The 26,501-nt window shown below is 45.4% G+C and overlaps 1 protein-coding gene and 1 pseudogene across 1 annotated transcript; one reads left to right on the top strand and one right to left on the bottom strand.

Moving 5' to 3' along the window:
• The first annotated feature begins 6,186 nt into the window (after positions 1 to 6,186).
• The window catches only part of LOC138431286 (MYND-type zinc finger-containing chromatin reader ZMYND8-like), a 53,866-nt pseudogene continuing 33,551 nt past the window's right edge, over positions 6,187 to 26,501 (top strand).
• On the bottom strand, positions 21,978 to 25,540 carry LOC138431435 (testis-specific Y-encoded protein 3-like). Its single transcript, XM_069573593.1, has 6 exons — positions 24,822 to 25,540; positions 24,136 to 24,213; positions 23,883 to 23,994; positions 23,638 to 23,783; positions 23,432 to 23,518; positions 21,978 to 22,131 (listed from the first exon to the last, which is right to left on the bottom strand). The coding sequence occupies exons 1-6, from the start codon at positions 25,347 to 25,349 to the stop codon at positions 22,087 to 22,089; spliced, it is 996 nt and encodes a 331-aa protein (XP_069429694.1). The 5' UTR covers positions 25,350 to 25,540; the 3' UTR covers positions 21,978 to 22,086.

Here is a 26,501-nt window from a genome sequence, read left to right on the forward strand (position 1 = left end):
ACAGAGACAGAAACAGATATGTAAACCTACCCTCTTTGAAAACATTAAAGACAGCTTTAATCTTTCAAGTTAGTCTCCAGAGAAGAGAGTCTGTGAACTTTTACATTTTCTCTAAGCACATACTGAAAAACACACGTCCCAATCTTCCTCGTAGAACTATTTACAGTAGCTAGGACATGGAAGCTACCTATATGTCCATTGGTAGATGAAGGGATAAGGAAGTTGGTGTACAGATACACAATGATATGTTACTGAGCTCTAAAAAGGAACGCATCGAGGCCAGTTCTAATGAGATGGAATGAACGTGGAGCCTATTATACTGAGTGTAGTAAGTCAGAAAGAGAAGAACAAACACTGTATGTTAACACAAATATACGGAGTTGAGGACCTTGTAGGTGGTACTGAACATCCAACATGCAGGGCAGCAAATAAGACACAGACATATAAAGAACAGACTTTGGTCTCAGGGGGAGATGGTGATGGTGGGTTAATTTGAGAAAATAGCTCTAAAACATTTACATTACCTCATGTAAAACAGATGACCAGTACAAGTTTAATGCACAAAGCAAGGCAACCAAAGTCATGTTGTGGCACTACCCAGAAAGACAAGAAGGGGAGGGCGGTGGGTGGTGGGTTTAGCATTTGTGAGAATACATGTATACGTACGGGTGACTAATGTTGGTCAATCTGGAGCAAAACCTGTCACGGTATTAGAAAGTAATTATCCTCCATTTAAAATAAATAAAAGATTATTCTCCATAATCCTGCACAGTGGTCAGTATTCTCAGAATGAGGGTACCAGGTGAAAAAGATATAAAATAATATAAAAAACATGTGATGATCAAAATGGAATCAAATAATGGGTCAGTGGGGGAACCGCCTTGCACAAAGGAGACTCACAGACCTTTTTGGAAAGGAGACTTCATGAGGAATAGTAGGTGGGCCCCAATTTAAGAGGAGCCTGAGGGAGGACTTGTTGGCCATGGAATGACAGTTCAGAGATGTGCAACTGACTTAGATGTAAATTGGAGTGACTTTGGCCTGGACAGGCCACTTCATCTATCTCAAGCTTCTCTAGTTAGAACCTGATTTTCACTACAGTTCTCTACCCTTGCTGTCTGTTGCTGATTCCCTCATGCCCTTGTGTCACTCTGTTCCATGGAGTCTCACTTTATCCACAGGAGAAATACATGACCCAAGTCCCTGGACAACATTTATGCCAGTGCTCAGCCCCTGGGCACACCTCACCTCTTGTCCTCCCAGTACCTCTCGTGGTACAGCCTTCCTCTTCACATAGTACTGCAAAGGATTGGGCCACAGGTCCTTTATGATGATCTGCCAGGGAAATGAGCAAGGTCAGCACAGGGATGGCCAGACCATGAGCCCTCCCATGGAACACCAACAGCTCCACCATAAATCACCAGTTCTGGCCCAGTGGCCACATGGGACCCCAAGTCAGCAATCCAGTCAGATCCTGTGATGTTTTGATCAAAGAACAAGTTGAAGAAGTTAATGCTGCTGTTGTGTTGCCTGCGGCTGTATGCTTTACGTTCAAACCCCTGGTACCACTGAACTGGAGTGGAATGAGATGCTCAGTATCGTGCAGGAAAAGGTGTATGGGAGAAAGACCTAAATCGCTTTCCAATTCAACCTCCACTTTTCTCCCCCAACCATCCAAATCCAGGGAGCTGACTCTTACCAGTGACACTAGTCAGATACTCCTTAACAGTCATTTCATTCTTGAAGTATCTATTCCTCTGAAAGGACAATGTGATCTTGCAGTGATGAGTGGGATGCCTGTATTCCTCCACCTGCCAGGACAAAGTGTCAGGGGGTGGGTGGTTGCCCAGGGATGAAATCTGTTTACAAAAGAGCTGTCCTTTCTTGTTTTCACGGATAAACCATGTTATCTTCCTTCCCCAGTCACCTCCCTTCCACAATCATCAGTGTCCCCTGCCTGACCTTCAAGATGGTCATGAAGTGAATCATGTCTGCATCTTGGTTCCTCATCATAACTGACATTTGGGGTGGTTCATAAACTGCTGTAGGTCAAGGAGCCTCTAGATGCTAGAGGGAAAAGTGCTGGAAGAACAAAGCTAGCCTAAAGAGTAAGGACATCACACCTAATATAAGTATGCAACAGCAAGGACATCACACCTAATAGAGACAGATATGCAGGACAGAAACCATTACCCATCATCTCAAAAGGTAAATTTTGTACCAGAACTGCCAGATCTGTAACCTGCTCCTGCAATAGACCATGTTAAAAAAAAAATTTCACAAGCACCACACCAAGGGATACAACTTCGACCCAGAAGCCAGGGATTCCCTGGATGACGGTGCTTCCTTGTTGTAGATGCAGCTTCAGCCTCTAACAGTTCTTATGTTTCAGGAGAGCATGCGCCCTTTGGGCTTTTATTCATGGGATCCAACTCCAGCTGCAGGGCCACCAGCACCTCCAGTGCAGAGCAGTCACTCGGGGCTCTCGGCCTTGGATGTTCCTGGCCCTGATCCTCCAAGGACACCTGTTCCTGATCCTCATACACCACCAACTCCACCTCCTCCATGAGTCTAACACCAGCAGCTGGAACTCCTGCCCGATTCCCACCACCTCTCCCTTCTCCAGGGTCGCACCTTGCTCAATTACCTCCACCCAGAAGAGGGCGGACTCCTCGCCTGGTGCTCCACCTGGGGCCTGCATCACCTCTGCCGCCCCCACCAGGCTGGTAGGCCCCAGGGCCCCTCCCTCGTGAAGACCCGGTCTCACAACTAAGATCCAGGATCCTGGGGTGCTGCCGCCTTCCTCTGGCCCCGTCTCACTCTCCATGCTGTTCTCCCCATAGCCCTGGGCTGCAAACAAGCTGGACACGAGAGCACAGCAGACAGCCAGCACAGCCCACCCCCTGCCCTCAGTTTACGTGGTACTAAGAACAGGTTACTTGCCCACAGCCAATGAGCAGGGAAAGCGAAGCCTGCAAGCGCAGAACCCTGCGCCACCACGCAAGCCTAGTATGGTGGCGGGAAGGGGCTGAACTCTCCACCCTGACCTCCAGACCTCATCAAGTAACCAATCGAATGGAGTCTAAAGGCGTTGGCTCCTGGGACACGCCCCTTAGAATTCTGGGCCTTCTGGCCCCTGGTGACCCTGTGGCCAAACACGTCCCAGTGCAAAGTGGACGGGTCCACGCAAGCCATTTGCCTGATGAACAGTGCGGCAGTGCCTGACCAGCGACTGGGAGAGCCAGGCCACCTGACGCTGCAATCATCCTCAAGCTTGAAATTGCCTCTGGGGCAGCTGGCAATTCCATGTGCTCAGAGATCCACACAGGTGAGATAGGGTTCCTGGGTACCTCAGGGATAGAGGTGCTCACCTCGGATACAAAGTGAATGCCACGGGCAGGGGGTGGGGATGAGGAGGGAGGGGGCAGGGTAGGGGCCAGCTTACACCGATGTCACTGCCGTTCACCTGCTGCAGAATCATCCCTAAACTTGTGCCTTGGGCTTGAGTAGTGGCAGGAATGCAGGCATGCTCAGAGGAAGAAGCAGAGCACTTTCCTCTTCTGGCTTTCCGGGGCGGACAATGCAGCCCCATGAAAACCACCCTGGAGCCCCTGGCCTATGGTCTCCCCACGGCCTGCAGCTTAGAGCAGGCACCCGGGTGGCTAAGGTTGTGCGCACGTGATGCACTTCCCAGAGGAACAGAGCTCCTCCCAGACACACACACACACACACACACACACACACACACACAAACACACACAAACAGGTGACACAAGTACACACGTGTACACACCCGTGTGCAATGCACAGAGAAACAAATGCAAACAGGTGATTCAGAGACTGAGGAACTAGTGTTTCACATGAAATGCATAGATTTCTTTATTTCTCACAGGAAAATGTTCATTCTGTGAAATATAAAGAAGTTCAAATTTCATGAAGGAGAATGATGCCTAGATTTTGATACAGGCAATATAGAGAACTCCATATTTCATGGTAGACAGTCCTTATTTTATACATTAGAAATACAAAGAATTAAGTATTTCAACAAGAAACAGTGGTGCCCAAAATTTCACTTATGAAGCAGAGATAATTCCAAGTCCATATTCGTTCCCCAGGTATTAATTACATACTTCATGTTGGTAAACTATCATTGAGATTTTTATTTTATTTTTATTTTTACTTTATTTTACTTTACAATACTGTATTGGTTTTGCCAAACATTGACATGACTCCACCACGGGTGTACATGCAATCCCAAACCTGAACCCCCCCCTCCCACCTCCCTCCCCACAATATCCCTCTGGGTCATCCCTGTGCAACAGCCCCAAGCATGCTGTATCCTGCATCGGACATAGACTGGCGATTCGATTCTTACATGATAGTATACGTGTTTCAATGCCATTCTCCCAAAGCATCCCACCCTCTCCCTCTCCCTCTGAGTCCAAAAGTCCACTATACACATCTGTGTCTTTTTTGCTGTCTTGCATACAGGGTCATCATTGCCATCTTTCTAAATTCCATATATATGTGTTAGTATGCTGTATTGGTGTTTTTCTTTCTGGCTTACTTCACTCTGTATAATCGGCTCCAGTTTCATCCATCTCATTAGAACTGACTCAAATGTATTCTTTTTAATGGCTGAGTAATACTCCATTGTGTATATGTACCACAGTTCTCTTATCCATTCATCTGCTGATGGACATCTAGGTTGTTTCCATCCCACTCACTGAGATTTTCATATAGGAAATGTATACAATTCAAGCAGGGAAGTGTATGCTCAAAGTTTCATATCTGAAATATTTAGAATACCCCATTCGTGTAGGAAAACATGTCCACAGATATCCATATGTGAAACAGGCAAGATTCCATACATGATGAGGCAAAGTATACAAGTAGATTTTCAAACATGAAATAAAGGTTTTCTATTTCAGGTAGAAATATCTGCACCCATGTTTTCACATGGGAAATAGAGAAAATTACATATTTCGTGCAGAAAAATCATGTTTCAGGTTTTCATCTGCACTAAGCAGGGCATATGAAGGAAGTGCTGTAGAACAACCCAGAAGAATAGCGTAAAAAGGGATTTGAGAGACGCTCCAGGATGGATAGAATCCATATATACTTATGGCTTATTAATGTTGATGCATGGCAGAAACCATCACAATACTGTATAAGAATTAACCCCCAGTTATAAAAACAAACAAACAAACAAAACCTTCATTTTGAGAAAAGTAAAAGAACAAGGGGACTCGACTCTGCTCTGTGGTGACCTAAATGGGGAGGAAATCCAAAATTGATGGGATGTATGTATACGTAAAATTGTGTCTTCTCTTTACTCTGTTTTCAGGCTGAATTCCCATCTGGGGTGTGGAGGCTCGCTATGTATACTTACTTGTCCCAGCTTCTAAGATCCATGAGAGAGGGAGCCCAAGGCGGGGCACTATCCAATATTCAAATGGATGCCAGTGGCCTAACATAGATGGTGCAAGCTCCTTGTCTGGAACCTTATTGGCTTTCCACATAAACCAAGTTATTCAGCCTCTTTTCTCCACTTAATTTTCCTACTACATTATTCCTTCCTAATCGAATCTTATATTTATAAATAAATAAGTTTTTTCCCTCACCAATGCAGTCTCTGCTTCGAATTCCCTAGATCCACTGGGGCTGGACCCCTACATTCCCTTTCTTTCTAATTTGAGCTCCAGACCAGGTTGACAAAGAATGAAGTCTCTGGGTAAATGAGCTGATCTCCCCATCTTTATCACCATATTCTCTGTGAGGATCAGCACCACTCTATGTTACAAACCCATGCTAATCTGGACCTGAAATTCCAAGCAAAGTGTTGTTGAGGTTGAAAATAGTGTAATCTTTGACCTTGGAGGATCCACAATGATGCTGAGCTTCATGGAAACCAACCATCTGGCTGGAGTAGTGCATTTTCCATATTGAAAGTAGGTGATAGTTCAGTAGAAACCGGCCAAATGTTCTCTCAGCCTCTTATGTCCAAGTCAGCCTAGGCAGCCAAGTAGATAATATTGTTGGGATAAACGATGGAGGTATTTAAAGTTTTTTCCTCCTGAACGCAAGAACGTGTTTTCTAGAAGAAGCCAAGTGATGAGTGTTATTCGCTATTTCCCTCCAGTGCCTGATCTCACAAGAGTGTGGTGGTGTCTTCAAGATCAAAGCAAGGCTAAGATGAACCTGATGGAGGTGAGTGAGCCTGTCCAGCAGCAGTCTGCTCCTTTTTCTTCTCCTCTCTCCCAAGGGGCAGATTCACAGCAGATTCCAGCCAAATCTCGACAAGATATAGAGAGTTGCAAAGCACAGTGAGGTGTGTGTCTTGGGTCCTTGCAGGCAGCTGGTCTAGGTCCTCGTTTTGTCATTGTTATTAAGGATTTACGGAGGACTTCCTATGCCCCTTGAACTGTGTGTAGATTGTCCTGGAAGGTTGATACTATTATCACACCCATTATCCAGGGGAAGGGACAGAGGCTTAGACAGGTAGTTCACTCATTCAGGGTCACACAACTAGTAGAAGCAGAGAAGCAGGATCTGAATTCACCTACTTTGGGCTCCAGTATCCAAGCATGTGTGGCCACGCTTGTCATTCTGTTGGCCAACCTTTAGTTACTAATTGCACCAGCCCTGAGATCCAGAAATTAAACCCAATTTGGTTTTTAGATTCTTTCCTTTTGAGTCTTGGAGGAGGTGGATATCATTCACTCCTGATCCTGCTGGGCTGTTGGTGGTTCTTACCCTTTTATGATTTTCTCTTCTGTGATCCCACTCAGGGTAACCATTGCTCTAGAATGAAGACAATACAGAGCTGATGGGGATTTCGTCTTTTCAAAATTGTCGGGTATTAGATTATTTACCTACAGATGGATGAGACTCACTACCAGGAGCAGAAAACATAAATGGGTTAAATGAAATTCTTGTTAGAAAAGAGATTTTCCCATTTTTGCTTGTATATGTAGGAAACTCCTGCTGTTTTATCATTTTTCCTTTTGCTTGAGGCATGGAAATGGGTGACTTTCCTCTGGACTCAATTACAAATAGAAAAACAGTTGGATGTGCTGCAGTCATGGGATCTCAAGGAGTTGGACACTACTGAGCAACTGAACTGAACTGAACTGAACTGAAAATGTTCAGTTAAATGTTAAATGAGTTTTAACAACTCCTGTGTATCATTTGCTTCCATGCCTCCCATTCTCTGTGTCCTGGTGTGTTACATATGCGGGCAAGATTGAGCTCTGGATAAATCAGAAATTCATGTTGTTTGGTCCCTTGTCATCTCTGAATGTCAGTAAATGATGCTCTGCCAGCAAGTTCCATTTGTTCCCTGTAGTCAGCTGCAACTTAAGTCTACTGCTAACCCCACCAGGCCAGTGTGATGCCTTGTATATTCCTTTTTATTCCAGCAGTGAGCATGGAAAATATTTGTGGGGTTTTGGTCCTGCTCTTTATTCTATGACTACACTACATGCTGGGTTTGCTTGTTTGTTTCAGGTTTATCTGTTCGTTTGCTTAGGCATACATGAAATCTCAGCAGATGTTTATATGCCTGTCGACCATAGCAGTTCAGGGGATTCTGAGAAGTCAGATAGTAGTTGAAATGACTCTATGAATGATGAGGAGCAAAGGTCCAAGAAAGAGCCAGAAGATGCTGAAGAAAAGAGGGGGCTCAGATGTACAAAAAGCCATGTGCTGTCAAGAAAAAAGGCCAAATTGCTGAACCCAGTGGAGATGGAAGAGGAGCTGAAAGCATGTCACCAGCCAGTGAGAAAGTGGACCCAAGAGCAGTCTAGGAGAAGATGAGCCCCCAGCTTGAGAAGGACTTTTCAGACAAAGCAAAACCCTTGCCTCATCCCACAAAGGATATGCTGAAGGGAAAAGGTGAAGTGGAATCCCCAACAGTGCATTTGGGCCTGGACTCCGATTCAAAGAGTGGACTTGACATAGATTTAGGAAAACACCATTCTGCATAGGAGGGTCAAAAATATAGGAAGGAAGCCAGAGAACCTTCTCCCAAGGAGGAGGGTGAGTGACTGTACCAGTTTCTGGTTTCTTGATTTGGTCTGAGGATGTCACCTTGCCATTTGTAGTGTTGCATGTCGTGTCACCCTCTGACATCAGAAAGTGTGGCACAACAAAGCTTGGATTAGCTCCTGGTCACATAGCTAGTTACTGAGCAGGACAAGGACTTAAGCTGGGCCTGCTCACCTTTTACCTTTTTGATATCCAATGTGGTTGACCTTGAGCACCGGAAAAGAAGTCTGTTAGAAAGGAACGGTTGCTTCTAGCAGTCAAGTCATTTTGAACCTAAGCAGTTTCTTTTTCCAGTATGTTCACAAATATACCTAAAATGTTTGTCAATGTTAAGACCCTGGACAAGACTGACACTGTTGAAAGTGTTCAGGTCAAAGACCTTGATGAATTTATTCTACCTTACCTCCCCTCACGCTGCCCAGGCATCTCAAAATACATTTTCTTACTAGACTATAAGCCCTTTCGGGTCGGTGGGACCAGACTGCTGAGTTCTTCTTTAGGCCTCTAGAAATCCAAGGGGCATTGTATGATATGCACCTGTGCCTGTGGTCTGCCATATTTGCATGTAACTGACATGGGCCTGATGTTTTGCAACCTTGGTGCTATTGACTTTTTATTCTAGATAATTCTTTGTCCTGAGTATTGAAGGATGTTTAGCGGTATCTCTGGCCTTTACCAACTGGATATAAGTAGCATCTATCCAGTGGTGTCCTGCAAAAGTGTCTTGACAAAGCGAAATCTCCCCTAGTTGTGAACTGCTGCCTGAGTGTTAGCAGGTCTTAACAGCTGCTGCTGTTAGGGACTGAACCAGCAGTGGCTGCTCTCAAACCTGCCACACCCCAGGCATGCAGGCAGACACCCTACAGAACATAGGAATATTTGAAGGATATTTGTCCCATTGGCAAAGCAGTCAGAGAATTTCTCAGCTGGCTTGGCAAGTGGGAGATGGTATGCCCGAGAAAGAGAAGAATTAATTAAGGACCCAAAGGGACATGGCTTAAGGACAAATTGGAGATGATAGCCACAAAACCTCTTGTACTTTGTGAGTTACATACAGGGATCAGTTCAGTTCAGTCGCTCAGTCGTGTCTGACTGTTTGCGACCCAATGAATTGCAGCATGCAACACCTCCCTGTCCATCACCAACTCCCAGAATTCACTCAGACTCACATACAGGGATAGTCAGGTTTCATTATGTGGCTCAGTGGTAAAGACTCCATCTGCCAATGCAGGAGACACGAATTTGATCCTTGGATCAGCAAGATCTCCTGGAGAAGGAAATGGTAACCTACTCCAGTGGTGTTGCCTGGAGAATTCCGTGACAGAGGAGTCTGGTGGGCTTTATAGTCCCTGGGGTCACCAAAGAGCTGGACATGACTTAGTGACTAAACAGACAACACACAGCTTTTGACAGGAGCTATCATCTCAGTTTTGTGTCCCCTGGGGCTTTCCTAGTCTGGCTGCTTAAAGCAGGAGCGGGGAAGTGTTCTGAGCAGTTTTTCCTCTGTGTTTGCATCATTGTGAACTGTTCCGGAACCTCAGTTTGGCAGTTCATTGAAAGAGGAGGGACTGTCTCTCAGTGACACAGGGCAGCAAGAGAGAGAGGCAGTTGAGTCAGTCAGGAAGGATGGATCACCACCCCATCCCTTAAAATTATGAATGGCATCTGAAACATCCAACTCTATGTGGATTGGGGTTTGAGGGACCACATCTGATGTTGTAGAAAGCAAAAGGGGTGGCATTTATTCCATGAAGTTTGTGGAATTGTTGTGTCCCAAAGGCAATGGAGACCCACTCCCGTACTCTTGCCTGGAAAATCCCATGGACGGAGCAGCCTGGTAGGCTGCAGTCCTAAGGTCACTACGAGTCGGACATGACTGAGCAACTTTACTTTCACTTTCATGCACTGGAGAAGGAAATGGCTACCTGCTCCAGGAGTCTTGCTTGGAGAATCCCAGAGACGGAGTAGCCTGGTGGGCTGCTGTCTATGGGGTCACACAGAGTCGGACACAACTGACACAACTAAGCGGCAGCAGCAGCAGCAGCCTGTGACAGTGTTCCTATGAATGATACATTTATACTATTCCTCTCTTTCTCAAATAGGTGTTTTGTTTGGTGGTTGTTTTCACCCCTTCCAGGAAGGATTTGCGATATACTGATAGAATGGAAATCAAGACAGTGAGAAAGATGAAAATAGAATAGTGAGAGATCTGGGGGAATGTTTGTACATGAAAATAACTATTTCAGCCTTCAGAAGTAGCAACGTCAGGCTTCCATTTGGCTCTGAGCTTCCTGTCAGTCAAAGTGAAAATGGAAAAACATATGAGTGCATGAAAAGAGCTTGTGTTTCACACCCTAAATAAAAAAGTACTCCAGTTGATAAAATGAAGCTGAGCTTTTCCTTTCACTGGTGTCTGACTGAATTTTCTCTAGAATCCTCCGAGTGTGTGGGGCTTTTAAGCAATGGATGATTGTGAAACAATAATTCAGTTAGAGGAACTTCGCACAGGTTGAAATCCAGAGCCACCTGAGTATGAGTGCAGTCTTGAAGAATCGACTTCACATCAGAATGCAGTTGAGCATCTTTTCAAAGGTATGCTTTAACTCATAAGTTTATTTAGTGATGGGTGTTTTTGAGAGTGCTTGGTAACCTCCAACCAATCTTCAGTTAGGAGTTCAGCTTATACACAGAATCTGAGTGTGTGGGGCTTTTAAGCAATGGATGATTGTGAAACAATAATTCAGTTAGAGGAACTTTGCACAGGTTGAAATCCAGAGCCACCCGAGTATGAGTGCAGTCTTGAAGAATCGACTTCACATCAGAATGCAGTTGAGCATCTTTTCAAAGGTATGCTTTAACTCATAAGTTTAAGTGATGGGTGTTTTTGAGAGTGCTTGGTAACCTCCAACCAATCTTCAGTTAGGAGTTCAACTTATACACAGAATCTGAATCCTCTGGCTTTTCTTGCTAGAGATCCTGGAGCAGAGGCTAAGTGAGCTCACTTCAGGACCATGACTACACTTAACCTGTATCACATCTGTCATTTCCAGCCTTCTCTTTAAAAGCCCTTTATTAATGTACAAGACAGTGACCTAAGTCTGATATAAGTAGGCTAGCTGGGTGGGATCACTTTGGAGTGTTGACATTTAAGAAGTTCTCTTCTCTATGAGACTACAGGTGATTATATATTCCTAAAGTTTTAGGACAAATGAAACTTTCCATGGCCTTTCCTCCATCGCCAGCACTGCCCCCATTAAACCATTAGTATCCTTTAGAAATTAAAATATTTTAGTGTTTAAATTAAAACTGCCCAAGGGTGTGTCAAGCCTGGAATGTTTTCAGATTGCATACTTCTGTTTCTGTTGTTTTTGTTTGTTTGTTTGTTTGTTTTAATTGGAAAGAGCTCCACTGGGACTCTATCAGAGTGGTAAACATGCCAGAAAGCCAGCTATTTGCTTTTGCAAGATGAGAGAGGAAAAGGATCTTTTCCTGGTTGCCCTTTGCCTATGGACCTATTGGGCTAGCATAATGACAAAGACAGAATATTTTTTAATCACATGGCTGAAATGAGAGGCACTAAAGTTGCTTTTGCAGATTAGAAGCCTTGCCTGTGGGAGCTCTGCCTTTTAGAAGGGCCAAGCTCAAAGCCAATTCTGCCCCTACAAGGGGAAGGGGCAGTGGCTGTGACTGATATCCAAAAGATTGTCCTAGGCAAGGATGGGGGCTCCTCACTCTAGGTAGAGATCTGCTCCCAGCACCACCCTGTGTTCCTACCTAGGACTTTGGCTGAATTCTTCCCCAGAGGAGCAAAAGGGCGAGTCAGTTGTGTAATGACCAAGACACCCCCACCCCCAGGCAGAAAAATCAGCCTGTCAGCACACTTTTTCTTTCACACTCCTTGGTTGTCACAGACCCACAGTTAACTGAAACTTTCCCCTAGAATAATAAAGAACTCCTGTCTTTTTAGAGTGATAGAAATCTAAAGATGACAGGCATGGAGTCATGCAGCAGAAGCATGCTGGGCCCTAAAAGAGGTGTTGTCATTAAGGGCTTCCTTGGTGGCTCAGATAGTAAAGGATGTGTGTGCAGTCCTGGAGGCCCAGATTTCTTTCCTGGGTCGGGAAGATCCCCTGGGAAGGAAATGGCAACTCACTCCAGCATTCTTGCCTGGAATCTCCCATAGACAGAGGAGCCTGGCAGGCTATAGTCCATGAGGTTGGAAAAGAGTTGGACAAGACTTAGCGACTTCACGTTCAGTCCTTTTTAAAAATGTGTGACGATGTGTCCAGGCACATCGTCTGAGATCAAGAATGCTGACTTACACCAGTTTTGATGTTGTTGTGGGTTGTTTTTGTGTGTGTGTGTGTGAACATGAGAGAATCCTCTCTGGGGATGCATGTTCATCTCTCCAGTTCCTGGAGCACCTGCAGTCAGAGGTGGCCCCCTTCCCCTCACAGATGAATATTCTTGTGGTCACCCCTTCTCCTCTGCTCAGTGCTTCTGGCTCTAACCTGCATTCTGGCCAGTCCTTCTCCCTGTCTGTCCTCGTTCACCAAAATTCTGCCTATTCCTGGGCATGTCTTGTCTAAAACCGTTCTCCTCCAAATTTGCCCTGTTGCCTATTGAAATCCTGCCCTCCACACTCATAGCCCAGTTCCTCCCAGTAGATACATTCTGAAGGGCAGTGTTTTTCAAACTCTAGTCACTTGTATTTATTATTTTTGGCATTCCCAAGACCTGATCATACAATTACTGCCTTAATATATTTTTTTATCTGAAGCAGCAGCTCTTTTGGAAAAAAAAAAAAAACAACAAAACCTGATTTCAATTTTGGACATAAACTTGACTACCAGACAGTAGGTTAAGATGGTATTTTTGCTCGGAATAAAAGATGCAATGTGGATAACTGCAGTCAAAACAAAAGCAACTCTTCTAAATTCTCCATAAATACCATTTTGCTGGGGATTGTTCTGTTCCTGGTGTGAGTTGCCTTGAGTGTTAGGTGTCAAGGTGCCAGGACCATGCTGAGACTATTCTGGAACGAATTAAAAGAGATGAGAACAATACCCACTTTTCTCAGTGATTGTTCTTCAGTGCTTTGGCCATTGGGAGGCTGTCAATTTCCTTGGGGTACATGCTCTGTAGGTTTCCTGGCCAAGGAAAGCGTTCTTGTTATTATCCAGATGGACTTTGGTTAGTCTTTCTCAGTGCTTACTGAACTCTAATTTTGTAAAACAAGGTACTTTCAATGATTCTGTTCATCCACTGGGTTATCGGCTGGCAGGTGGGCAACTCCAGGCCAGGGGCTGGGTCAGTTGGCCTCAGAACCTCAAAGGTTTTGGCAAGTATCTCAGATGTGAACAAGCACCTGATCCAAGGAAGCTGATGTTTTAAGCTAGAACATGCCGCAGAAGAGGCCTAAGGGTATAAAGTGTGAATGTTCTCATTCATGTGGAAGTCTTTGGCATGGCAGCCTGGGATGGTCACATAGAACTCAGTGGCATGGTGACCCTGCAGGTCAGTCTGAGTCCCATCTACTTTCTGTTTTGTTTTTTCATGCATTGGCTTCAGTCGTAGTAAAGCTCCACCAGCCACAACAGTGGGCAGCCAGTTGTCCCTGAAATGCTGGTCCTCATCCACTCATCCTCCCAAACTCCCACGGCTAGGGTCACGGCCACTGCCATCACCACCTGCACGGTCACAGCCCAGCCGCCGGTGATGCCACCAGCACCATGGGAAGCCCGGTGCAAAGGCTGAGGCCGCTTTTATCGAAGAAGACTGCCCTGGCCATGCAGCAGGTTGACTGGAACTCATCAAGCAGGTTTCAAACGCCCTCCTAAAAGTGGCATATGCAGAAGATACAGCGCCAGCAGCAGCAGCAGCCTCAGTCTTCACAGGGGACAAGATATCCGAAGAGACAGGCTGTGAAAGGTACCGAGCCTCCCCGCTCTGTTCTCCATGGTACCCTCTCCTTTTTTGCCACATGGACAGGAGGAAAATAGCCCTTGTTTTATTTGCTTAGTTTCCCTTCTTTTCATGGCCACTGTATCCTGGAGGCCTAACACATTCCATTTGGCATTGTTATTATTTTTTTTTTAGTTTTTAAAGTTTTTTTTTTTTTAGGCTAAAACTAACAAGATTGAATTTATTTTCTTTTTTTTTTTTAGTTTTTTATTTTTTTAATTTTAAAATCTTTAATTCTTATATGCATTCCCAAACATGAACCCCCCTCCCACCTCCCTCCCCAAAACATCTCTCTGGGTCATCCCCATGCACCAGCCCCAAGCATGCTGAATCCTGCGTCAGACATAGACTAGCGATTCAGTTCTTACATGATAGTATACATGTTAGAATGCCATTCTCCCAAATCATCCCACCCTCTCCCTCTCCCTCTGAGTCCAAAAGTCCGTTATACACATCTGTGTCTTTTTTCCTGTCTTGCATACAGGGTCGTCATTGCCATCTTCCTAAATTCCATATATATGTGTTAGCATACTGTATTGGTGTTTTTCTTTCTGGCTTACTTCGCTCTGTATAATCGGCTCCAGTTTCATCCATCTCATCAGAACTGATTCAAATGAATTCTTTTTAACGGCTGAGTAATACTCCATTGTGTATATGTACCACAGCTTCCTTATCCATTCATCTGCTGATGGACATCTAGGTTGTTTCCATGTCCTGGCTATTATAAACAGTGCTGCGATGAACATTGGGGTACATGTGTCTCTTTCAATTCTGGTTTCCTTGGTGTGTATGCCCAGCGGTGGGATTGCTGGGTCATAAGGTAGTTCTATTTGCAATTTTTTAAGGAATCTCTGCACTGTTCTCCATAGTGGCAGTACTACATTTCTCCAAAGAAGACATACGGATGGCGAACACACACATGAAAAGATGCTCAACATCACTCATTATTAGAGAAATGCAAATCAAAACCACAATGAGGTACCACTTCACACCAGTCAGAATGGCTGCGATCCAAAAATCTGCAAGCAATAAATGCTGGAGAGGGTGTGGAGAAAAGGGAACCCTCCTACACTGTTGGTGGGAATGCAAACTAGTACAGCCATTTGGCATTATTTTTAAAAATTATTTGGCAGCTTGCTTTTTTTCTTTTTCAATTTCATTTCATATACAGTGTATACACATCTTCTTAAAACGGGGTGAAATGGATGCCTAGACACATAACAATCTGTTGTCTTTATTGACTCTCTGTTTCTTTCTGCACCCTTTCTCAGAGGTATTGTTAACCATGAGATCTTTCTCTAATTCATGTATCACATATATTTATCTACGTGTGTTTATATATACATAAATGACTTCATAAAGTTATCACTTTTTTTTTCTCTTTGAAAACATAAAAATTGTACTGTCCTTACCTTTTTCTCCCCCTACCCATCAGCATGTTTTGGAGAGCAATCCATGTCAGTGCATATGGCTCTCTTTTTCTTTTGGACTGGTGTGTAATATTCCACAGTTTATTTAATAAAATATTTGCATCCTGATAGACATTTCAGTTGCTTCCAGTTTTTATCTGTTGTAAGCATTGCTACAATAAATATCTTTGTATAAGTATCTTTGTGCATGTTGATGAACCCCTGGGCATTATTTTTGAAAGAGTAGAGTGTGTGAAGTGGATGATAAAGGATACCTTAATACCAAGGGATTAGCACCTGCCACCCAGTGCAAGAAGAGCCAGTGTCAAGAACCATTGCCAAAGTGCTGAATGACAGCTCCCAGCTGGAGTCTCTTTCTGGGATGATGAAAGCGGAACAAAGTGCTGATCTGATGGGGACTAGTTTGTCTGGTTCTCATGAGGACTGATACTGGTCTTGTTTCATGAGGAAACCTGCATTGAGATCCTTCATTATTGGGCTCTTGGATTGGAACTCTCACATACTGAGTGCACCATGAGGAGGAGAACTGGTAAGAGTTGCAGCACGTTGTGAAATAAAAGAGTAGCCAGATATGGAACTGGCCCCCAGTGAAACTCTTCAAAGCTTGGGGTGGAGGAAGACCCAAAGATTGAACACAGAGTATGGGAGTACAGCCAGATTGATACTGCTGTCTGAAATTTTGCTATGGCCGAACCAGGTCTGGGATCTTTCAAGTTGGGATGGGCAGTTCCAGGCTCCTGAATTCATAACAATTAAGTATAACGAGCATTCCAGGGGAACTTGGGAGCTGGCAAGAAGGAGCTCACTGATGGTATGGTTCCTAATTCCCAGATTGTGCTGTTAAACATAAACAAAACTGTTCAAAACTAGTTGAGGTAGTTAGGATAGATTTTAATCTGGTATTTACTATCGCAGTAGGGCAAAATGTCCAGCATGAACTGACATCAACCCAAATGTGTACACAGGGGACTGGGGTTTAAAGGGAGAATCTGGGTATAGGCAGGGGGAATCATGGGAACTCTATAGAGTCGGAAAGTGACACTTTTACACAAAGTGGGAAGGGGGTGTTGGTCCATGTGAAATATCTGGGTTTGCTAACTCTGGTACCTCTTAAAGGTAGGCTTCTGCCCTCCCATAGAGACTGGGCAATGGGCCCTATCCTTAAGTGTTGACTGGAGCAAATAGTCAATTTTATTGGCAGCCTTGAGTTTTCTTAGGTGGGGACTTTAAAGGCGTTTGGGGGGGGGGGGTCATCCTAAGAGGCAGCCTTGAGCTGTTGGAAACTTAAAGACCCAGGTGGAGGACTTACTGAGAAAGGGCTCCTTGGAGCCTTGCTCAAATTTGGCCAATGTGAGAATCTCTGTTCTTTGAAAACAGAGAAACTCAAAGAGTGTGGATTGGGCCCTGCTCCCACCACAGCTTCCAGATGGGACAGCCTTCCCCAGGCTGTGGGTGACCAAGAACGTTTGCTTTCTCAGGTATCCAGCAGAAAGAGATCACACAGAACCCATCCACCTCCACAATCACCCTGGTGACCAGCACCTATTTGTGGCCCCTGGTGACCAGCTCAGTTACCATGAGCACCCTTGCATCTTCAGTCAGCACGCCCATCACTACTGCTTCAGCTGATGTCGCTGCAGACACCACCAAGTACACTAGCAATGTGAGTGCCAGTGGTTGGATAGGGGAGGGCCAACCTTGGATCTTTCCAGGAATTAAAGGGGACCGGGAAGTGGTGGAATCCCTCTCCAACTTGCCTGTTCTCTTAGCATGGTCCTTGTTAGGGATGTGGTGGGCAGGCTTACCTGCTCTATGTTCACTTGTGGGCACACTCTCCATTTAGGTTCTGTCTTCTGTCTTTTAAAATTTATTTTATTGAAGTATAGGTGATGTACAGTGTTGTATTAATTTCAACTATATAAGAAAATGATTCAGTTATATACACACATAGTTTTTCATATTCCTTTCCATTATGGTTTATCACAGGATATTGATTGTAGTTCCCTGTGCTATACAGAAGGACCTTGCTGTTTGTCTACACATCATAGTTTGCATCTGCTAATCCCAGATTCCCAAAGTGTCCCATCCGCCACCCCAGCCCTCCTCTCTACTTCTCTCTTATTTGCCAAGTGCTTTTATGCTCACTGTTTCATCTGGGCAAGCACACACACACACACACACACACACACACACACACAGAAGAATTCTGAAAAGAAACTTGCAGACGTGCGGAACTATTGGTTAATTTATTCAGTATAATGGACTTTGGTAAGGACCACTCTCTTTTTGGCCCCGGTTAATTTTTCACTCGCTAGTTGATCATGTCAGTGTCCTCTTCTACTTCTATGATATATTCGGGAAGGTGAATGGGATCTGCTTATGATGGGGATTGACATGCAAGGAGGTGGCAGGGTTGGAAGTCCTCACTGTGGACAGCTGAGTGACCTGTCCCTGTGTTCTCTACTCCTCTCACTGTGGACTGGTTCACAGTGCCAATCAGGTTGGTGTGATTCCATTCCCCGTGCTTTCCTTCCAGAAACGACTCAGAAATAGCATGGGACTTTGAACTTGAAATTGATCATGCACGCCTTTTCCCTGGGACAAGAATTCCTTAACAACTTTGTCTTTACAGAAAGGCAAGCCCCAATTCCTCTCATGTGGGTGATGATTTACTAACAATCATGAAGAAATTCTGCGTGGGTAATGTCAGTTTAATGATCAAGGCAAGAATACATGAGTAGGGGTAAAAGTCAATGTATTTCAGTCCTGCAGTAGTGTTTTTAGAGCACTTAACAAGTCAACCCCAAATCTTTCCTGACAGATAAAAAATTTCCTGACAGATGCATTCCTGCAACATCTTTGCCCTCTGCGATCCTAATTAATATTCTCACTTCAACGAGTGATATTCTTGCCCATCAGGCATTACTGTAAGTGTATGGGTATTCTTGTTTCCACATGTGGGTCACAGTTAACTATTCCTGTGATAAAGCATTTCTTGATGTGTGCAAATATCATGGAAGTCTTTTAAAAAGTCACAGTTCAAGATGTTGGAAGCATTTGATCCAGGAATGAAAGAATAGGTCAAATTCACATGCAGTCTAACAAAGATACACAAACTTAAAAAAAGAAGGAGTAAACACAAGCAATACATGTATGTTGAATAGGGACATGCAAGACAGATATGACAGCAGAGCTGTGCATAATGGCACAAGCAGGGGTGCAACATGAAAGAAGACAGGAGGCACAGGCAGACTCACAGGAAGAAATATCAACTCACAATCATGGGCAAACACAACGGACACACCCAGTCTTCATTCTAAACATAGGAAAACATGAACACATCCAGGGCACAGGAAGCAAATGCAGCTCAGGATGATTGAGCCAGAATGCTCATGAATTCATCACTAATCCACTGAGTCTCACACGCATTGATATTCAGTGGAAGAAAATCTTACACAACACATCCGAGTGTGCAGTCAAATCTAATACTACCTAGACTTTAGGGCCCAAGAGAAAGCCCTCAAGAGTCTGGGGCACAAGTCATGGCAAGTTTCCAGAGAATGACCATCCAGTCAACCATCCACAGTTCAGATTTACTGACCGATCCATGACTATCTCTACACTTCACTGCAGGACAGGTTGGAGCTAAAGCCACCCCTGGTCCTGGCACTGGTAGGAAATATTAGGTGTCGGGGGACACTGTCCTAAGCTTTTCTTGTCTTTATCTTCTTTGCAATGCTTAAAACTTCTGAATGTGGATGAATGCCATGCAGTCCCTAGAATGACCCAGTATAAGGTCCCGAAAACCATGCCCCATTATGCTATCTCACACCTGCTGTAGTTATCACACCATAGTTTCTGCTTTAACTAGCACTAGGAAAGACAGGTACCAGCCTGCCAGAGCCCTAAGGATTCTTTGAAGTTTACAGATTAAGAAAGTAAGAAGACATGTTTCCAGTGTCTCCTGGGCTGCTTGTTCAGAAAGCACCCAGAGAAGGCCAAGCCTTCTCGAGCTGTAGTTGCATCTCTGTAGGAGCAAAGCTGGGGTGTAGATAGTCAAATGGAAAAGCTGGATCGCAGCCATTCTGACTGGTGTGAAGTGGTACCTCATTGTGGTTTTGATTTGCATTTCTCTGATAATGAGTGATGTTGAGCATCTTTTCATGTGTTTGTTAGCCATCCGTATGTCTTCTTTGGAGAAATGTCTATTTAGTTCTTTGGCCCATTTTTTGATTGGGTCATTATTTTTCTGCAATTGAGCTGCATACGTTGCTTGTATATTTTTGAGATTAGTTGTTTGTCAGTTGCTTCATTTGCTATTATTTTCTCCCATTCAGAAGGCTGTCTTTTCACCTTGCTTATATTTTCCTTTGTTGTGCAGAAGCTTTTAATGCTGGAGGGGGTGTGGAGAAAAGGGAACCCTCCTACACTGTTGGTGGGAATGCAAACTAGTACAGCCACTATGGAGAACAGTGTGGAGATTCCTTAACAAATTGCAAATAGAACTACCTTATGACCCAGTAATCCCACTGCTGGGCATACACACTGAGGAAACCAGAATTGAAAGAGACACATGTACCCCAATGTTCATTGCAGCACTGTTTATAATAGCCAGGACATGGAAACAACCTAGATGTCCATCAGCAGATGAATGGATAAGGAAGCTGTGGTACATATACACAATGGAGTATTACTCAGCCGTTAAAAAGAATTCATTTGAATCAGTTCTGATGAGATGGATGAAACTGGAGCCGATTATACAGAGTGAAGTAAGCCAGAAAGAAAAACACCAATACAGTATACTAACACATATATATGGAATTTAGAAAGATGGCAATGATGACCCTGTATGCAAGACAGGAAAAAAGACACAGATGTGTATAACGGACTTTTGGACTCAGAGGGAGAGGGAGAGGGTGGGATGATTTGGGGAATGGCATTGAAACATGTATACTATCATGTAAGAACTGAATCGCCAGTCTATGTCTGACGCAGGATACAGCATGCTTGGGGCTGGTGCATGGGGATGACCCACAGAGATGTTATGGGGAGGGAGGTGGGAGGGGGGTTCACGTCTGGGAACACATGTAAGAATTAAAGATTTTAAAATTAAAAAAATCAACAACAACAACAACAAAAACAATGGAAAAGCTGGCCCTAAGCAGGAGATCTCATTCAGGACATCTTGAAGGGGACATCCATAAACCCGTGAACTTTGACATTCAACATTTACCCTTTGCCATCAAGAGATGCTGCTTCAGGAAGGAAAGTCGTAGAGTGAGAATTTCATGTGGGACAGAACTTCATGTGGGACATCACCCTCAGGCATGCCCACGTTGGAGCCATTCTATCTGGGATGAGAGGACAACACTGGGGTTAAATAGATGTTGAACTCCCTACCCCATTTGTGCCAGTCTATCCTTTGCCCAATCCAGAGGTGGATTTGATTCCAGAAAGCAGTCATCTACTTGGGGAGGACCACCCTAAGTGTTGACCAGTCCTTCAGTGAGCTCCATACGCTCCAGGTGTTCCCATTGGCCCTTGAACAGACTAGCGACATAGCCCTAGATAAAGGACAGGTCCGTTGTGGTTGAAAACATTCTGTGCTGAGCCATTCAGCAAGGAAGAGAAACTGTCACCAGGGGGCTCGTGAGAAAAATGTTATTTCTACACCTTGGCCTGATAGAGGTGCTTGGGCAAAGAGCTTAAGCCTTCCTTGAAAAAGGAATATTTACCACTGAGCCATAGCAGCAGCAGCAGCATGGGACACAGAGCACATGGCTGGGTAGGTTGGCCCGAACATCCTCATTCCCCTCACCGCTGCCCTTGCACACTTTGTACCTACCTGAGTTCCTGGAAAAAAACAAGAATTCACATGACCTCAAACATCTATGATGGGAGTTGTTTTCCTTTATCTGACTCCTTGCAATTTATCTTTCCCTCTGGTCACTTTTACCAGACACTAATATCCTCACTGCCTTCCCACCCCTCACTTTCTCCCTAGGCCACAGCCCCCCACCATATACTTTATACCTGATCCCCTAAGATGTTACCTGGAAACCTAGCTCTGGGAAGCAGACTCTCAGCAAAGCTGACTGTGCACTCATATACATGCTCATATACATATGGCCTTCTAGGTTCATAGTGAGTTGAATGTTAAGGCCATTTCCTTGTTCTGTACTCTTAAAATGTCTGATGATATGCGACAGAGAAGATACCTGGGGCACCACCTTCCAACAAAATTGTGTTCCACTGTTTCAATCTCTGGTCCTTGTTCACCAGATCCTCTCCATGAACATCCACATTTCTCTTGTAAAACTTCCAGACACACAGTTAATGGGCCCCTCATCTTTCTCCATCCTCCCCAACCCCCTCCCCATAGGAAGAACTGCATCCCTGACACAACCCCAACATATGACTTAACCCCCTCTACAAATCTCCATGGACTGGTAATTCACACGCAGTAAACTGAGAATCCTACATGCAGCTGAAGTGTTTGTCCTGAAATCCTGCCCGAACAAAACACAGACACACACAGTAGATGCTTTTTATTTATCCTTCACAATTATTGCAGGTTTATTTGTGTCTCCCGCTCAATCCATTTCAGCACCAGACCACTCTTCATTAATTTCCCATCCGAGAACTATGCTGGCCATTGATCTTCATGTGAAGCAGCTTCTTCGGTTTTCTTTTTTGGGTAAATGGGGACACTCCATCATAAGTTTCTCAACATCTAGGGGGAGGGGGTTCCTTTCAAAACAGAGAGAGAAAGAAATATGTAAACCTACCTTCTCTAAAAACACTAAAGACAGCTTGAATCTTTCAAGTCAGTTCCTAGGAGAGAGTGTCTGTGCACTTTTACATTACTTCTAAGCACATAGTAAAAAACACGTATCCCAGTCTTCTCCATAGAACTATTTACAATAGCTAGGACATGGAAGCAACCTATATGTCCATTGGTAGATGAAGGGATAAGTTGGAGCACAGATACACAATGGTATGTTACTCAGCTCTAAAAAGGAACACATCTAGGTCAGTTCTAAGGAGAAGGAATGAATGTGGAGCCTATTATACTGAGTGTAGCAAGTCAGAAAGAGAAAAACAAACACGACATTAACACAAATACACGGAGCTGAGGACCTTGTAGGTGGTACTGAACATCCAACATGCAGGGCAGCAAATAAGACAGAGACATATAAAGATCAGACTTTGGACTCAGCGGGAGATGGGGATGGTAGGTTACTGTGAGAAAACAGCCCTAAAACATTTACATTAGCTTATGTAAAATAGATGACCAGTGTGAGTTTGATGCATGAAGCAAGGCAACCAAAGTCATGTTGTGGGACAACCCAGAAAGATAGGCAGGGGAGGTCAGTGGGTGGTGGGTTCAGCATTTGGAGGGACACATGTTGGCCAATGTAGAGCAAAACCTGTCTCGGTATTATAAAGTAATTATCCTCCAGTTAAAATAAATAAATAGACTGTTCTCCATAATCCTGCACAGTGGTCACTATTCTCAGAATGAGGGTAGCAGGTGAAAAAGATGCAAAAGAAAATTTAAAAACAAAACAAGTGTGATGATCAAAATCGAATCAAATGCTGGGTCACTGGGGGAACCGCCTTGCACAAAGGAGACTCACAGACCTTTTTTGAAAGGGGACTTCATGAGGAATAGTAGGTGGGTTCCAATTTAAGAGGAGCCTGTGGGTGGACTTTTTGGCCATGGAATGAGAGTTGAGAGATGTGCAGCTGACTTAGATATAAATTGGAGTGACTTTGGCCTGGCCAGGCCACTTCATCTGCCTCAAGCTTCTCTAATTAGAACCTGTTCTTCACTACATTTCTGTACCCTTGCTGTCTCTTGCTGATTCCCTCATGCCCTGGTGTCACTCTGTATTCCACAGAGTCCCACTTTCTCCACAAGTGAAATAAATGACCCAAGTTCCTGGACAACACTTATCCCAGTGCTCAAACCCTGGGTACCTCACCTCTTGTCCTCCCGGTATCTCTCGTGGTGGAGCCTTCCTCTTCACATAGTACTGCAAAGGATTGGGCCACAGATCCTTTATGATGATCTGCCAGGGAAATGAGCAAGGTCAGCACAGGGCTGGCCAGACCACAAGCCCTCCCGTGTATCACCAAAAGCTCCAACATATATCACCAGTTCTGGCCCATTGGCTGTGTGGGACCCCACCTCAGCAATCCGGTCAGATCCAGTGAAGTTGTGGTCAAAGAACCAGTTGAAGAAATTAACGCTGCTGTCATGGTGCCTGCGGCTGTATGCCTTACGTTCAAACCCCTGGTACCACTGAACTGGAGTCGAACAAGATGCTTGGTATCCTGCAGGAAAAGTCGCATGGGAGAAAGACCTAAATCGCTTTCCAGTTCAACCTACACTTTTCTGCCCCCACCTCCCAAATCCAGGGAGCTGCTTCTTACCAGTGACGTTAATCAGATACTCCTTAACAATCACTTCATTCTGGAAATACCTATTCCTCCGAAAGGACAATGTGATCTTGCAGTGATGAGTGGGATGCCTGAATTCCTCCACCTGCCAGGACAAAGTGTGGGGAGCTGGGGGTGGGGTAGGTGTGAACCTTTTACAGAAGAGCTGTCCTTTCATGTTTTAAGGATAAACAATGCCCCCGCCCAGTCACCTCTCCCCCACAATCATCAGTGTCCCCTGCCTGACCTTCAAGTTGGTCATGAAGTGAAGCATGTCTTCATCTTGGTTGCTCATCAAAACTGACATTTGGGGGTGGTTCATAAACTGCTTTAAGTCAAGGAGCCTCTAGATGCTAGAGGGAAAAGTGCTGGAAAAACAAAGCTAGCCTAAAGAGTAGAATGGCACTGTTTGACTTCAACTTGCTACCAGTTAACTCGTCACATTTCTGTTGACCCAAACTGTATGAATGCTGAATAAGGTCCAAGGCTGTGCCTATGCATGCAGTATCAGGAGGTTCTCTTCCTAAGAGCATAAGCTTCATCACAGCCCCTTGAAAGTTAGCTTACTCTGGAAAACAAGCACTCCTAGCTAGAACCAGTATGACCACTTACACATCACAACATCACCCCCAAATTCACTCAGCTTTTCGGAGAAGAACTGGATTCCAGACTACCCTTTTCTCTGAAGAGTCCCTGGTGCTAATGACAATTCTGACTGAGACCTCTGCAAATAAAGTCCAAGTTATCACTTTGAGCTAACCAGAACGCTAGGACATCACACCTGCTTTCAGGAACAGATATGCAGGAATGGATATGCAATACACATCATCCAAAAAAGTAAATTTTGTACCAGAACTGCCAGATCTGTAAACTGCTCCTGCAATACCCCAGGTTAAAAAAAAAAAAAATCACAAGCACCACACCAAGGGATACAACTTCGACCCAGAAGCCAGGGATTCCCTGGATGATGGCACTTCTGTGTTCTAAATGCACCCTCCGCCTCTGGCAGTTCTTATGCTTCAGGCGAGCATGCGCCCTTTGGGCTTTCTTATTCACGGGATCCAACTCCAGCTGCAGGGCCACCAGCGCCTCCAGTGCAGGCTGGTCACTCGGGGCTCTGGGCCTTGGATGTTCCTGGCCCTGATCCTCCGAGAACACCTGCTCCTGCTCTTCGTACACCACCACTTCCACCTCCTCCATGACGTCTAACACCAGCAGCTGGAACTCCTGCCCGATTCCCGCCACCTCTCCCTCCTCCAGGGCCGCACCTTCTTCCACTGCCTCCACCCAGAAGAGGGCGGCCTCCTCTCCTGACTCACCACCTGGGGCCTGCATCGCCTCTGCCTCCCCCATCAGGCTGGTAGGCCCCAGGGCCCCTCCCTCGTGAAGACCCGGGCTCACAACTAAGATCCAGGATCCTGGAGTGCTGCCACCTTCCTCTGGCCCCGTCTCACTCTCCATGCTGTTTTCGCCGTAGCCCCGAGCTGCAAACAAACTGGACACTAGAGCACAGCAGACAGCCCTCACAGTCCGCCCACCCGCCACAGTACACGTGGTACTTCAACGGGTTACTTGCCCACAGCCAACGAACAGGGAAAGGGAGAGACGCATGCGCAGAACCCTGTGCCACCGCGCACGTCTAATATGGCGGCGGGAAGGGGTTGAACTCTCCACCCTGACCTCCAGACCTCATCACAGAACCAATCAAATGGAGTCTAAAGGCGTTAGCTCTTTGGACACGCCCCTCGGAGGTCTGGGCCTTCTGGCAGCAGGTGAAGATCCGCCAAACCCAACCCAGCGCAAAGTGGGTGTGTCCTCGCAAGCTATTTGCCTGCCTAACAATGTAGCAGTGCCTGAGGAGCGGCTGGGAGAGCCAGGGCACCTGCCGCTGCAATCATCCTCAAGCTTGAAATTGCCCCTGGGGCAGTGGGCGACTCCGCATGCTCAGGGATCCACACAGTTGTGACAGGTTTCCTGGGTACCTCAGGTTCAGAATTGCTCACTTTGATTGATCCAAACTGCAAGCCACGGGTTGGGGGTGGGGGGAGTAGGACGGAAGCGGGCAGGGTTGGGGGGTTGGGAGGGGAGTGCACGGTGGAGGGGGTGGGGGAAGGTGGGCGGGTTGGGGGAGGGCTTACGCCGACCTCACCGATGTGCACGTGCTTTAGTGTCATCCCTAAACTTGTGCCTTAGGCTTGAGCAGTGTCAAGAATGCAGCCATCCTCTGAGGAAGAAGCAGAGCACTTTCCTTGGCTAGCTGTCCAAGCTCCACAGTGCTGCCCCTAGCCAACCCCCACTGAAGCCCCTGGCCTACACTCGGTCAGCTCTTGGCACATCCCCCAGGCCTGTGGCTTAGAGCAGGCACCTGGGTAGTTAAGGATGTGCGCCTGCGGATGCACTTCCCAGAGGAACAGAGGTATTCCTGTAAGTGTTTCAAGTGGCCCAAAGTGCTCCTCCTGACCATTAGTTTCTCCTACCTCCCGGCCCCATAGTTAAGGTGAGCACACTCAGGTTAAGTGCCTGGACAGTTTCCACTGCTCACACTCTTGTCTCCTAGGATGTCTGGTGTTTCACACTGAGCACCTATCTTAGGCCTGACACACACACACACAC

This window comes from Ovis canadensis, chromosome Y, assembly GCF_042477335.2.
Source record: "Ovis canadensis isolate MfBH-ARS-UI-01 breed Bighorn chromosome Y, ARS-UI_OviCan_v2, whole genome shotgun sequence".
NCBI classification, from domain to species: Eukaryota; Metazoa; Chordata; class Mammalia; order Artiodactyla; family Bovidae; genus Ovis; species Ovis canadensis.